Raw genomic sequence first — 16100 nt, forward strand, 5'->3', positions numbered from 1 at the left:
TGCGGCCTGGGGCCCGCGTCAGCACGCGCTGTGGCTCCTGCAACCATCATGATGTCCCTCTTGCACTCCACAGCTTAGACAGTGATGGAAACATCGATTCCGATATAGTTGCTAATGCTAGCAGTTTCTAGATACCACCCAGTTTCTGTTGTTTTGTTTATTATGAGATTCCGTTTTCGAGAGAAAACTGTTGCAGTGGTGCGCCCTCATTTTGCATTCGAACGTCAGACGCATCTTTTTATTTTATTTTCGATGACCTGATGTTATAATTTCGTATAATATGCGGGTCGGTATTTTGTAATTCACTTTAATTAATACAGCTATTTATGCCGCTGTCTTTAAGATTTGAATTTCAGGCCAAATGTGGCATTAGAATGTCTATGTTCAGTGCAGGCATTGCCAATGAGGTCACCTGAACAATAGGCAGGTCAGAGGTGGAGTCGATTGTTTCAGCGATCAGATTCAGTGTAGCCCATGCTTCTGAGTCGATCAGCATGATGAACCGTGCGCAAAGTTCCGCTCCGCTGGCTCCGTGATCCATCCGATCGATGGTATCTATCGGGATCCAGATGGAATCCAGATCCATCACTGTCATTGTTAATATTACCGTTCGCCATTTATCAGTGTTATTCGTCATGGTAACCCAAATTTTAGTGTCCGCTCTTTAAATAACTTTCATGTCTTGTAAATGGGTGAGTAGTTTTGATAAATATTGTATAAGAAACACGGGCTTCTAATTCGTGTATAGCTTAGTCTTAGTCTTTTATAAGGTGGGTGGATGTGTATGTAGTGTAGTTAGGTAATCGATTTTTTGCAAGCACTTATTCAAACATTAGATCAATACAGACATTGCGCATCGGTAAGTATCGGGACGACCTTACTATACGTGTGTATTTTAGTGTTAGCTTGTAAATTCTCGCGTTGTCGCCGTAAAGTCAGCTTCTGTCTATGTATTTGCATTGTTTGCAGTCTCGGACAAAACAACTTTGTGAATTGGAATTCTCAGAAATACCAATCGTGGCTCCAAGAGTAGTTTAGAGCTCAATATTATTCAGTAATTAAATTCAGGTTTTGTTTGTTTTATTATGTTAAAACTAAGCTTGTTTATTCTGCAATAGGATGTTGTTTTTTTCCATAACTTACAGTTCTTGAATATCAGATTTCATAAAATGTGCAGTAAGGGTAAATTGTAAACCAGTAAAGGTGCTAATTTGCACAATACAGCTCCTCGTGTTTGCACAGTCAGCTGCCATAGTTGTTTGTGGCCGCCATACTACCTACAGCGGCATTAGCGACTCCTGCGCAGAGTCAAGTTTACAGTCACAAGTCACAGTTGAAATCTAGCGGTTGTCTGTAAAGTAACTTACTTCAGTGGTTTTTAAATATTTGTTTAGTGTTGTGCTGTGCATGTTGCGTTGACTTTTGAACAAAAGAGCGCACCATAATATTGTGCCATTGTGTTATTGGGGTTCTTTTATTGTGTTGTTCTGTTTACGTATGTAAAGTGTGACTTCATTGGTCTATGAAATTATAGCATTTTATACCTATTACATATTTCAATGTTTAGGTTCTCACTTCTATTAAACATAATGCTAAAGAGTTATTTCTAAACCTTTACAAAGTTTGATCACAAGCAGTCAACATGTAAACTATAATTGACCCTGAATAATATTCTCCTTAGAGCAAACTGGCGTTTATTGTATTCTTGTTGTAAACTTGTAAAATGACTAACACGATCTATTAGCGGTGCAAGTGTGTATAAATGTGTTCGTACGCCGGAGCATATTAAGGGTAACTTTACTTACAGATGTTCTCTATCTAGAACATTTATATTTTATAGTTTTTTTTATAGGTCTAATGAAGTGAAATGTTAAAACCTAAAATACCTATTTGATACTATTTCTGGAAGATGTAGGTAGATATCTTTCCATTAGCAGAACAAGGCATTTTCCTACATGAGTTACAGTAGGTCGGCTTACACAAATATCATTTTACTTACGGTCACATAAACTAGTTTTCTATGAGTAGAATACCACCGAGAGCCTATTTATGTTGTGTGTAGTAGATATCCTATAGAAGGTTTCACGATAAATCTTACTGTTATATTTCTGAACGAAGTAGGTTAATTTTAATTAATTACAAAAGAATAACTTAGATTTTTAACATCAAAGTAATCTGTAACACAAACAGTGTTTGCCCGCAGATACTCGATATTTCAGAGGTTTTAAAACTGAAACGGTTAAAAATCGATCGATTTACCGATTCACATGAAAGCTGATCGAATTATATGCAGTTCCCAGCAGGAGCCGAGTCTAATCTCCGCTAGGAAATTATCCCGCAGACCGGCGACGGTTAATGTGAGGATATTTGCTCGTGTCTAGTTCAACTGTACCTAGGTATATGCTACTCTAAAGTATGAATTTACATAAATTTAAGCGACCATTTGTTAATTGAGTTTTCAATGCTGGATGTTAATTTGTTTTGTTTTCTGAAATCTCATTAATTACGAACTAGGAACACTAACATAGCAAAATTATTAAAAATAACCAAAATAACAGTATTGTCGTATAAAGTTTTGCTCATAACTAGGTATATCATAACTTCATAACATAAAATGGTTACCAACTACCTAACGTTGTACAAAACACGTAATGCATGAAAACATGAACAGCATCTTGTAACATAATATTGAATGACAAATGATCTGTTCAAAATAATGTTAGAGAATATCTTTCACGAGTAAACTGCTAAACGCGAGTTAAAAACGGCTAAAATAGTCGGACCGGCGTTAAATTTTATTTACGTTATTTACGTTACCATTTCTTGGAGGAAGCCGCAACAGGGGAGGTCAGGCTAGGCTGGTTGACCATCGTGGTGAGTCGACTACCGAAATAGACTGAGTTGGTGCAATAATTATATCAGTGGACAAACAAACCAACTTGCTCCTTTGTTGACTGCACGTGTGCTTTCACGATCGTTTCGTCGCCATTACGATCGAAATGGTCTTCAAACTGGACCGATCAAACCTTCTCCAAACAAACACTGTTGATCAAAGAAATAACTATTAAAACTATTAATAACCATCTTTGTCATAGGCTGAAACTTGAATCACTGTAGACATAAATAGTATATGCCAACAGCATCATAATAATACTTACATTGTACGTATATGTCTTACTTAGACGTAAAAAAAACAATGACACAACACGCTAATTTGCAATGATGAATTAGGAAGCAGCCGACCATGCATGTTTTGACGAACTGAGATATAACAAAACAATAGTGATGTGACTTAATATAGTGCAAGTGACCAAGTGCCGAGTAATGGAGTTCCTCACAGTGCTTTGAATCAACAAGTTCCTCAAGATGGGTGCCCACGGCTCGAAAGAGAAGCTTTGCCGGAGCAACTCCGAGAAATATCCTTCAAAATTGCCGGTTCCAAGCGACAAGAAGTATAAAGTAGCCGTCAACAGAGAGAGATTCGGATCTTTCGGAGCCCGAGGTGAGTTGTCAGACGTACTCAGAATAAATAACTCATTTGAGATGCCCAGCGGACCAGAACAATAATTGTTCTCTAGATAATAGCAGAAAAACATTTAATTTCCTCATCAAACAACCTATTGTTCAAACAGCAGTAAGTTTGTCTATGTTGTAATGTGAAGATGTAATGGGACTAACATGCTTCCTGAGCAAGCTTTAAATGTTTTGTGTCAAGTATATTAATGTGATGCAATTAAAGTTGAATGATGCTCGTATATCATTTGTATAAGTTAATAGACGACTGCCAGCTCCTCAGTATTCAACTTTGGCAGTATCGATTAGGGTAAACCACCGCAACACGGTTCAATATTGTCAAGGACCAATCAAGGTTCTTGTTCCACACAATTTCCTATGGTGGCCAAGACTTTTCCATGAACTAAAAGTCAGGGTCAGTCAACCTTCTCGTTCGTAGAAATAGTAAAGATGTTTGTACGGATAAAGATTGACTTTCCACAAAATATTTGTGCTCGCCACAAGTTTCTTGACCTCGAACTATGTAGGTATTCTAATATTTAACAGAATAATTTGTGTAAAGGAAAGTGCTTATAAATTCCTCGTTGATTAGGTCAGCTAAAATAAAATATAATGTAGAGTTTGCTTTAAAGTTGAATAACCTGAGGCAGGAATGCCCCGCGACATTCTCTGTCGATTGCCTTGAGAACTCGTACATCGTAGGGTAGGTACAATGGACGTGTTAAAGGGCAAGCAAATAAATAAGTTCCTCTGAATTATTTTTGTTCTTCTTTAGCTACTTCTTAACCTTTTTAAACTTCTTCCATCCAATGCTTTTCTCGTAGATATTGCTATAAGCAATAATGCCGCATTTTTGTACTGTTTATCTTTTAAAGTACTTAACTATACTTATTTTATTTTTCTGTTTTGGTGCAAATAAAGAGAATTGTACTTAATTGTAACTGTAGATTTGGTTAGTCTAAGTAGCAGAACGTATAAGAAAACAGAAAGTCTGATTCTCATAATGACTTTACAAAAAGTCACGTAATTTACGTTGTTTCTAAACGAAAATTTAAGCTGTAACAAGGGCAAAACGAAAATTTGAACTAAAAAAAAAAAAAAATTTTTCAGAATAAAAAAGGTCTACTTTTCTTAAAGTCTAAATCGCAAACTTATTGTCGTTTAGCCAGCCTAGTAGCCTACTGGCTATAGCAGCTTATGACCTGAATATATAGCCTGTAAAACGGTGTATGTCAGTGGCTTAAAGCAGTGTTTGATTGCATAAATAACAAATCCGCAACAGAAGCCGCACGGCTAGGAAGCCCTGCAACCACGCACGTGGGGCGCGCCGTGGTCACACAATCTTTACAGTAAACTACGGGTGTTCTGCCATACAAACTGTTAAACATACAGTTGAACCTTTTAAACTCTGACATATAAAGAAGGGTGTTATAAGTTAAACGTGTCCTTTCAGTGCTCTAAACGGCAGACCGATTTTGCTTTCCACTGGTGTTTGGAAAATACTTCATTTTCATTTGATACTCAAAGGTAGGATACATAATATATGTACATACGAGTATATGTGAAATGTGTACAACAGTAGCATTATACGAGTATACTGTTAAATGTAAAGGTATTATAGTCATTATGGTAGCCTTTTTCTCATAGATGTAGATGGAACGGTATATACTGTAGGTTGTAGGTTCCAGCACCTTTGCAGGTTTCAAGATCATTCGTTGATAAAACTATTGTTACGTTATTGTGAAATCCAAGATTATCTGTTCGTAGTTAAGTGGATTGTGAGGTCGGCTTATCTCGGACCTGTCACTCAAGAATGTGGATAGACGCCAGTTAGATTTGATGATAACTCAGTTAAAAATTATTACGTAGAGCAAATTTATGCGTACTTATTGGTGTTTCTTCGGGCTTCTATAGTAACTACAGACAAGCTCACAGTTCAAAAACCACCAGAAATGCAATAGATCTTCTAAAATAGTGGACAAAAGGTGGTAGGTGCTACATATTTCTATAAAAAGTGATTGAACATACGATTACTTTCTGGAGCGCTTCCGCTTGATAGCGTAATCTAAGCTTAAATTACACACATTAATTTATACCTCCGTTTCCTCATTTCCTACTAGTATTTTCTGTATTTATTTTACCTCTACATAAAGAACTGTTAGTAAACCTATACGCTTGTAACTCGAGTATTTTTCACTCCTAGTTAGTGAACTGGCTAAGTGAATATATCGTGCTTTCACGTACGGTGTACGAGAAAAGATTTAATAAATTGACTTCACACACGTCTAGATAACTTTCTTGTACGACGTGAGAAACGGCCTCACCACAGTGGGATAGTATACATACACTTTAATTGCTTTTGATCAATCTTTTCGCAATATTTACTGTTAGAGAAATTTTCACAACGGTAATGTTCGATTTATGACTACACTACAAATAAATAATAGGTATAGGTACTATATTTCTGTAACGTAATCCGTATTTTGATAAAAAATATACACTCACAGGCAATGAAAAAGTTCCAATCACAAAATGCCGTCACCAAACGCCCCCAATTTTCAAACATTTAATTTAAAAATTTAACGAAATATTACCGTTTGTAGTTGGTAATATCGTGAATATCCGGATGCTCTGATAAATGTATTTCAATGTTGCAGAAGGCATCATTTGTCGCTCAGAAGAAATTTGAAAATGAGCGACGGTATACATTGTACTTAAGTTAAAAGAACTCATTGGTACATGTCAGCGCCGGGATTCGAACCCGCATCTCTTGAGTGAGAAGCGGGCGGGCGCTTACCCGACTAAGCAACCACCGCTCCATTAAGACAGGCCTTAAATATATTCCTTTTTTTTCAGTACCAATGACCTATACTGTAATTAATATCTGTATTTCAATGTTATAACCAAGGGGTCGTGAGCATTGCACTGCGTATAGGAGGTCCCAAAAAAAGCAATTGCACAAATCTTTGTGACACTTACAAATAGAATTGTAATAACCGTCCTTTTTACTTGGACGTAGTCGGGTAAGAAAAAACCAGACGAGTATGTAACGCCAACATATTTCATTATTTTCAGGAAACGGCAAGAAGCGGGACAGCCTCCCTGCACCGGCCACCCCCGCGCGCGCGCCGCCCGCCCCTCCCCCCGCCGTCGCCCCCGGTGAGTCATCCACCCCGACCTCCCCTAGTTAGCGAAGTGTGATGTCATGCCAATCTCGCATGCGGGTTTTGTGGGCTTCTCTTTTGAACGTCTACGTTTGGTTGCGTTGCGAAATGTGAAGATATATGTATATATATTGTATACTTACCTATGCATATGCACATACAAAGAAATGATTCAGAAAAGTAAAAAGTCCACATCTTGTCTGTGATGAAAATGAATAGCAGTAGATTTTCAGTCGACTTTAATTAATTTATACTCGTACCTAATAGGTGGTAATAATAAATATTTGTTCATGCCAGGATTATGACTAACTTTTAGTTGCTATGGAAAAGCTTTCATGTGATACGATTTTCATGGGTTTCAAGAACTGAAACCCATTGCAATAGTGATTCATAATTTCAACCTAGCATACGTTTCTTACAAAGGTTCGTAATTTAATTTAGTAGGTACCTATGTAAGTTTTTATTCATAAGTATTGTAATAAAAACCTGCCTACTAAATTCTACACGCAATGTTACATTAGCATATTTCTCAGAGAATATTTCAACTTTTATAGGTAGAATGTGTGATATTACCAGACCCCAGTAAGACCCCTTTAGTGGTGCAACGCTTTCCTAGAATCCGGCATGCATCACGGCTTTCAGTAATTGTTACACCGATGTAGCGTACCGCTTCGTTAGCAAAAACTTGCAAAACTCGACAGAAATACCAAGGAACATAATAGTACCTACCAGCGAATAAGTGCATTCTTTAATTTGTTTTTGCCTTCAGGAGTAGGGAACTAGGAACTTAAACTAGAATCTAAGAAAATGTAAAAAAAATCTCTTATCGATCGATCGAAATTTAATTAAAAGTTTTAGCTATAATTAGATTGCTCGTAGGTCAAAACCTACGTAAAACGTTTAAAGATTATTTAAGGAAATGTGTTGTTAAGAAACAAATCAGATTTCAATGCTACTTGACTAAGAATACGAGCAAGCTAGACCGTCCTCTAATAAGTGTGTCAAACGCAACTTCGCTAGTTAAGAGCGTGTAGGACGCTCATTAACTTTTATGACAATTCGTGACTTGAAGTTAGTTAATGGTTTAGTACATTTGATTATTTCACCCAAAAAAAGAATCACAGTCTCTAGATAAGATTTAAAATGGAAACTAATTTTTGAAAGACAGTACCTACTGAATGGCTGAAGATGATGAGCATTAGATATTATTATGTAGGTGCATAAGAACAGTTAGCAACCACTTTAATTTTATTCTTCACTGATGTGATAGATCTTGTGTATTAATCTATAAACTATTCAGTATATATCTTCCAGCTATAAGACTATATGCAATACAGTTTCAGTCACACACTCAAAGCATTTCTTCACTAATACTAGCTGCTATAAAACACCCCCTAATTCAACCCTTTTCACATGTTTCAGCAAAGAAAAATGGCGTCGTACAGAAGCTGGCAGCGTCCCCGGTGGCAGTGCGAGCGCGCGCGCCGCCCGCACCCCCCGCCTCCCCGCGCAAGACTCCCCCGCGCCGCACCCCCGCGCAAAGGCCTACTACCCTGCCTACTAATAACAAAGGTGAGGGAAAATTTCTGTATTTTGTTGTGTAGAAAAGGGTTGTGTCGAAAACGAGTGCGTTGACCAGTCTTTAAAGTTTTTTCTACGATTAAATGCTCTACGATTTTGATTAATCCAACAGAAAAACTTAATCACAAAGTAGTTATTATACAGTACGTTGTATATTTTATTTTAAACAAGGGGGAAAATACCTACCAACACCAACCCTCTTACCGAGCCTTACAGTAAGCCTATTGATTAATTTATTTGCACAATATTGTTCCCAAAACCCAAAGGCGCTGTAATGTAAACCCAAAGGTGATGTATAACTTCATATAAGACCCGGTGCTGCCATCTGTCGTGATCCATAGTAACTGACAGATCAAATGAAACTTATAAATACTGTTCTACTGTTCAAAAAAGTTCTTACTAAATACCACAGATGGCGTTACTAGTAATCTCTGAAGAAACGTGAAAGTTACGGGTTCAATAATAATACTCGTAGCAATCCTAACTAATATTATAAATGCGAAAGTAACTGTGTCTGTCTGTCTGTCTGTCTGTCTGTTACTCTTTCACGCCAAAACTACTGAACGGATTTGAATGAAATTTGGTATACATACGGTCTAGACCCTGGGAAAAAACATAGGCTACTTTTTATCCCGGAATTCCCACGGGAAAACTTTTTAAGGCGAAGCGAAGCGCGCGGGAACAGCTAGTAGTTTATAAATCTTCGATGACGGTTCGTTATTTGTCTGGAATAGGACAAAAGGCTTTGTTCTTCTAATTTTATTAATTACCTGTATGTACTTGGACTACTTACATTAAAGAAGATATTTACATTAGTTTCTACGGTTTTTAGGTAGTGGTTATGTAAAATTTAAATAAAATGTATTGACTATGGAAAACGTGGATTGTAAGGGACCTACTTATATTTTTAATACTTACCATATATTTATAACAAGTAGGTTCATGTGTAGAGTGGTAGATGGTATTACATAGCCATGCATATTATCTGTCTGGATCAGATAAAACACCACTGTTGTTGTTTTGCCACGTCTTGTGTTACATTCAACACATGTGCGTGCGCGTATCACGCAAGAGGAAACATTGTTTTTTATTTGTTGATAATGCGTGAAAGATCTCTTAGGGTGAGATTAACTCTCAGCCATAAGATATGAATCTTGTTTGTGTACAAGAAAAGAGTATCTCTCTATAAAGGGATTTGAATTGAAATAAGTATGACCAACAAATCCAACCAACTTATTACTAAAATAACATTACTCTATGTCAACTTTTATTATGTAATCTATGTCTATGCTCTTATAAATTTGACCTGAAAGACTAGGATCTCGTGTGCATGTAATTTTACATGAACATGACAGTAATTAATTGTTTATGTAATTAGGAAATAATGACAGTATTCGATGTCAGCTTCTCGTCAGGTGAGACAAGTCAGCTTCCTGTTTGACATACGCCTGAGAACGGGTTGAATACTGCCAGAGTCAACGCCACCTAGAGTGAAAGTAGTTTTATTAAATCCACCTACTGTTTAATTGCCTTACTTAGGCCGTAAAATGAGCTGAAATAATAGTTATTATATTTCTATTAAGTATAGGTACTCGACCGAATCGCGTAGTGGTTAGTGACCCTGACTACTGAGCCGATGGTCCCGGGTTCGATTCCCGGCTGGGGCAGATATTTGTTTAAATACAGATATTTGTTCTCGGATCTTGGATGTGCCCGTAAAATGGCAATAGGCCCGCCCCCTATTAGGTACATTGGGACTAACATAACACTCTGGCGAAAAGTGGGTGCAGCATTGCACCTCTGCCTACACCGCAAGGGAGTACATTAGTACAAGGCGTGAGTGCGTGTTATTTTATTTTTTTATAGGTACTTAACATCAAATTTGGCCTGAATTGAGAGATAGGTAGAGGGTATATAGTAGGCTGAAGGGAGGTGACTCACAAGGGGTCATTCTGAACATCTTATGTTCTACGACTTAACTCTTTGTTGGTTTGGTCATGCAAATTTTTACTACTTATATCGAGTAGACTTTTTTCACGCATTTCCAAAGTTGTAGAACAAAAATTGATCAAAATAATGAGCTTGTGTCACTTAATTTCAGCTTACAGTACTTACAAAATTTGCAATACCCTGATATATATTTAAGAATTCGGACTCAGAGCTAACCGGCTAAGGTAAGTATCTAAATAAAAAATATACTTAAGTATTAACATTTAATCAGCCTCACTGCCTCACACATCCTTGTCAGTTGCCACGTCGGTAACCGGGGGTTAATGAAAGTAGTTCCACGCGAAGTGTCAGGCTGACAGCCGCAGTCCGCGCAGGTAGGACGCGACGTGCGCACGCGACGACAACTCGACATGATTGGGAGAAAATAGACGCAGCGTTTAAACGCCCGGGCGCCTCTGAACTTTGACTGCGCGTCTTTTAAGTTTTGTTGATATTGTGACGTTTGTTGTGTTAATATCTTTGAACTGGACTTTTTTAAGCAGATGTCTATTCAAACATAATAGCTTTGATACCGAGCATAATCTGGCTTGAATTAATAAAACTAATTAAGTACTAAATTGATGTCCAATATTTTTCTCAGTTAAATGAGACAGATACATAAAAGAAATAAAAAAATTGGCACGATAATTTTACAGTTTTGAGTTTAACCGCTACACGGCTACGCAGTACAATCAGGCATTGAATTTAAGGACCGTTACATTTTTTACTCAATTCGGCGAAAATTATCAAAAGATCTCGTGAGGGGGCAGCAGTGCGTGACTTCATTTATTTGCTCTTATAAAAAAACCGTAAATGGACTTATTAAAGATGAACCCTATAAACAAGATAGTGTCGTTGTTTCAACCGGACTTGAACAATAACCGCAAAAAGTTGATTGTACAGAAAAAGACTTTCTGCAGTGAACTGAACATTTGTAGTGACATTGATCTGAGAAGGAATCAGTGCTGGAGCACCTTGAACAAGTACAAGAATACTAAAGGTATAATAATTGTAGTGTTACTCATCTAGTGTCTAATTACTTATGAAGTGAACCTATGTCCTTAAACCTTTTAATTGTAAGATCCCCTTATCTCCTTTATTAAAATTACCAAAGGTTGCCTTGAAAAACTGTATAAATACGAGTATATTAACTCTTTTCGAATACATTACCATTTATATAGGCACTTAGTTGTAGTTATTAAAGTATAATAATATGTGAAACTTAATTCTCCGATAACCTAACATTGAATCTTACAACTAAGACAAAGTATCCATATAACACACGCATATTGTATTCTGCGATAACTACTCAAGTGTGGAATTCAAGATGACAGGCTCGACAATGTACAACAAGACACTTTGTTATTGCCACCTCAAACTAACAAAATACCTACATTTAGAACAAACGTGCCAAGTTGCGGTGAAACAATAAAAAGTGGAAAGTCGTGTAATGACAAAGTAAGTGGCAGTTCCACTCGGAGGAGGTGCTTACATACATTGTCGGAAAGAGTTTATAAAACACCGGAAATGTGGCCGCCAAGTTACGTGAACTCCTTGGGTGGCATCGCCTTTAGCATCGCTTACAGTTTGCTCCACTTCTTTCTATAATAGCTATTGTCTTTGGTTTATGCACTTTAAGTAACTGACCTTATACATACAACAATAATAGAACTAACGTTTGATCTAGACTGACTCTTCTTACATTCACTCTTGACACATCAAATCAAATGGATGAAATTGAAAACTGCCTAGTCGTTTTATTTCGGCTAACCAGTTTAAACATCGATAATCTTAATGAGTGCACTCAACGCTTTAATGAGCCATTTGGTTAGACTGCCACTTATATTGTTCTACTTATGTAGGTACATGTTACATAATGGTTTAGATTGTATGACCTATGCTAACGAAGGTGATGTGTGACAAGTTGAATAATAGGTGAGAATTATCACTGACAATGAGTAAATTTTCCTGAAGGAAAATATTGGTGTCTAACAACTTCAATAAATAATCTCATATTACGTATATTTTTTTATTATACTTACGTGTGATATAAGATTATAAATGAGATGACTCCTGTTGTGACCGCAAAACCTTAATAATATCAATTGGATATGAAGCAGCAGAGGAAACTGGTTTTGTTCAAAGAGCGAAAACACTTGTTACGCATAACGAATACATTATAATTATTTGGAGTACGCTATGATTATGTTACTGCCCCAATATTTATAGAATATTGCATAACGTAAACACACGGTGCAATTTTAAATTTAAATTTGGAACCGGTATTATTCGGTACGTCTCTTGGCGTGGGCGGTTCCTTTGAACTAAAGAAAGTATGGTGTAGGATGGCTGCAGTTGCTATTCAAATTAGGCAATTTTGCGCTTTGTTGTTCGTCAAACAAATGCCGACTGCGTGTGTACACTGTTGATATTTGCATTGTAAATAAGCTTTACATGTCAAACATATAAGAAATTCATATTAATTTTAACGATACAATACATTCCACGCATATTATTTATGTATTAAACATTGTCACAATATTGACACCCTCCTTCCTCTTTATCGGCATTGCACAAAGCACTGCCTAATGTCTCCGAGAACTCCAATCAAATTAAAATGTCAACAAGGATATTTATACTTTCCTCGGTCTCTTCCAAAGTACTTATACCTCAACTTTAAATTTCAGTTTTTTCAAAAGCATTTTATTTGATCTTTGAACTTGTCTACTTTAATTTTAAATAACACATAAGCATATAATTATATTTTTCAAGATTTCCATAACACTAAATATATTTACAAAATGTCCTATGTATGCTTGAAATCGGTCTTGTATTTAGGTATACTTTGCCGAAGGTGTAAACCTTTACTTGTTTGTTATGTGACTTAATAAAGTTTCGATACTTTCCATAGGTATAGGTATTTATTTTGATTTTTGACAGCTTTAAATTTCTTAGATATTTTGTACTATAAACTACTTTCTAAAATCATCACATTATGATGATTTGTTAGGAGTTACCTGTTTCCGCGCCATGTGTGTGATTTCCAGGATTGTTTCCAAATTGACTCGTAGATATAATTATTTTATTTAGACTCTGACCGAGTTTTGCCCTGAGTAGACAACAATAGTCGTTTGTGACATTGGTAAGCGGGCGACCAATTAGTTGGTATTAGGATTCTTTCACTTTCTCTGTTAATGATTTTCTGATGAGATAATTGTTTTTTTAATGGAATGGAATGGAACTGTATAATATTCTAAAATTATACTTATTCATACTGTATTATTTATTTTATTATTATTTTATGTCGTCTTCAATTACAAGTCGTTATTCGTCATTTACTTGGATTGTCTTTGATAAATTGACAGATATATCTACCGTGTGCTGCTAAGTCTCTATTTATCTTTGGTCTTCTATTTCCGAATTTGAAGCCATTACGAATCGAACGGATGAGTAATGTGGCTCGCCCGCGCCATGTTCAATTCGCTCATTAACACCGACCCAAAGCTTTGAAGTGACGCGGAGAACCGATTCACTTTTACATCCTTTTTCGGCCTTCCTCAAATTAACTGCGCCGTCGACCAATTAGGGAATTTTTTCCTCTTTCACTTTGCTTCCAGACGGTTCATTCTTTAAATCTTTGCTTTGTTTCACACGATACTGCATTGAAAGCACCTTTGTTTTCAAATTTTACGTCACAATTTGTCTGCGCAATCTTGGCGCAGTCATCATTTGAAACTAAAACGGATTTATAAATGATAATTATCACGCTGAATTATTTTCAGTTTATTTGGCAAAAATATAAAAGGATAGAATTAAAACTTAATATTAAAACGTTAGAAAAGGCGCCCTTTTTGTTTATCTCTACCAGATATCCTTTATAAAATAGATTATTTTGAGATAGATAGAATACACATATTTATTATGATTTATTTTACTTTTAAATGCAACACTGTTCTTTTGATCATGTAGGTATTATTGGAATTTTGCTCTGAGCTTTTGTGTTTTATAATTGTATTAAATACCTTTATTTCTTTGTTTTAGGTATGTACCTGCAATGCTGTATACTTATAAAGACACTTTGATTACCATGGTAAGTTTTGAATATTATGTACCTTCATGTACCTAAATTATAAGTCTACATAGAACATTTCTTCGTATAAACATTTTCCATGACCATGATATGCTGCGATTTTCAATTCAAGGGCAAAATTATATTTGCTTCATGTTTACTTTTACGATTCAAGGCTGAAGTTTATGTTCGCTCTGGATAATTGCTGATTTCCAGGATGTTCTGAAGTAAACACAAAATGGCCTGTCACTGGTATTCAATGAGACCGTTTTGTTTATTAGTTCCAACACCAGCCATGTTTAAAATATAACAAAACTTCGTAAGAGAAAGCAGTCTGCAAAATTTATCCAGGTTTTCTAACTACGAAAAAGTTTGAATAGTTTCGTTTTGTAGATCTTAAAAAGTACAAAACATACTTTATATCTAAAATACTATGTGATCTTCATATACATCGTAGTATATTTACCGGATTCCGCCACTAACTAGCTTTTAGCTAATCGAATTTCGCATACCCTTGAGAAGCTTTCACAAACCGGCACCTAAGTAGCATGGATTTGGCATGGTATTCAGGCGTAAGGTACGATGGACGTGGAGTGTGGCAATCCATCAATATTAGGGCATCAGGAACCAGATGTGCGCTATTCTGGCTAGTTCTCAAGTGAGACTCGACTCTGATCGCCATTACTCCGCTTTTTCTAGAGCACACAACCTGTCGGATAATACCATTATTGCAACAATATTATTGTAATTATTCTTATAAATTTCTCCCGGACTTCCTATAATATTATATTGTATGTTATAACATGTGAAATATTAAAAATATAAGCCCATTTAAGATGCTTCGTCTGTTTCTGTTCCGGAAGCTTCACGTGTTTTTTTCGCAATAAAACTTAGTTATCCACGGCACGTCAATAAAAATGTATGCGAGATTAATTGGTTCAATTAATTCTTTATTTGTTTTACTACTCGGACTAGTTCAAGTTAATATTAGTATTATTATTATTTAGCGCATGGATAGATATAAGAAATTTGACTTCCGGAAAGTATTAAAATGTCATAGGTACTTACTGAAGTTAACCTACAATATTGGAGCCAGTTCTACAAACAAACAAATAGATCTGTAATTTTATAGCCATAAAAGGAATACGAAATCAGCAATAGTGATTCAGACTTTCGTTCTCGTGATGCGAGGGTGGAAACATTAGGTAATATGTGGAATTGGTGCACTATTATTGTTTTCCCCACTTTCTAACCATTTGTTTAGTCACGAGGACTCGTGTTCAGTATTAATGCTAATTGACGGAGATAGATGGCAGCACTCGAAGCCACGAATGGCAGAAACAGCTACCGTTGTTTCCGTACAAAGACCCGTTCGGAAATAACGGCTAGGTAACTCAAGTAACAATACAAATTGCAATGTGTCTATCAAATGAAAATTATGTTGCGTTTTATAAGCCGCACGCGCCGGACTGACATAGTGATTTTGCGCGTTGGTGTGACATTTCTGACGTTCATCAGGAGCTGAAGACACTTTTGTTTTGTTAAGTATGTCAGGGTATTTCACCTTCATGTATTTTTGTGTAGTCAATAGAAAATATCAGCTGTCGGTGTAGGTAATAAAATAATGTGTAAATGCGGTAAGTGGATTAGCGGTGCCGTAAAGCTTTTCGTCAGACTTCAAATGTACTATCTACCTATATCTCTGAGTATTTCAGAGTATGTTAACTTTTAACCATCGCTTTAATCTTTTCCAAATCGATGCAACTGTCAAGTGCACTAACGGC

General features: G+C 36.3%; 1 protein-coding gene across 2 annotated transcripts in view; it reads left to right on the plus strand.

Annotated features, from left to right (window-relative positions):
• LOC105383286 (microtubule-associated protein futsch) overlaps window positions 1–16100 on the plus strand; it is a 67208-nt gene that overhangs the window by 30733 nt on the left and 20375 nt on the right. For both annotated transcript variants that reach the window (XM_048624560.1, XM_048624561.1), the window contains exons 4-5: window positions 6589–6672; window positions 8100–8249. In XM_048624560.1, the coding sequence (XP_048480517.1) occupies window positions 6589–6672; window positions 8100–8249 (234 nt within the window). The remainder of the gene's footprint in view (window positions 1–6588; window positions 6673–8099; window positions 8250–16100) is intronic.

The sequence above is a fragment of the Plutella xylostella genome, chromosome 12 (assembly GCF_932276165.1).
Source record: "Plutella xylostella chromosome 12, ilPluXylo3.1, whole genome shotgun sequence".
NCBI lineage: Eukaryota > Metazoa > Arthropoda > Insecta > Lepidoptera > Plutellidae > Plutella > Plutella xylostella.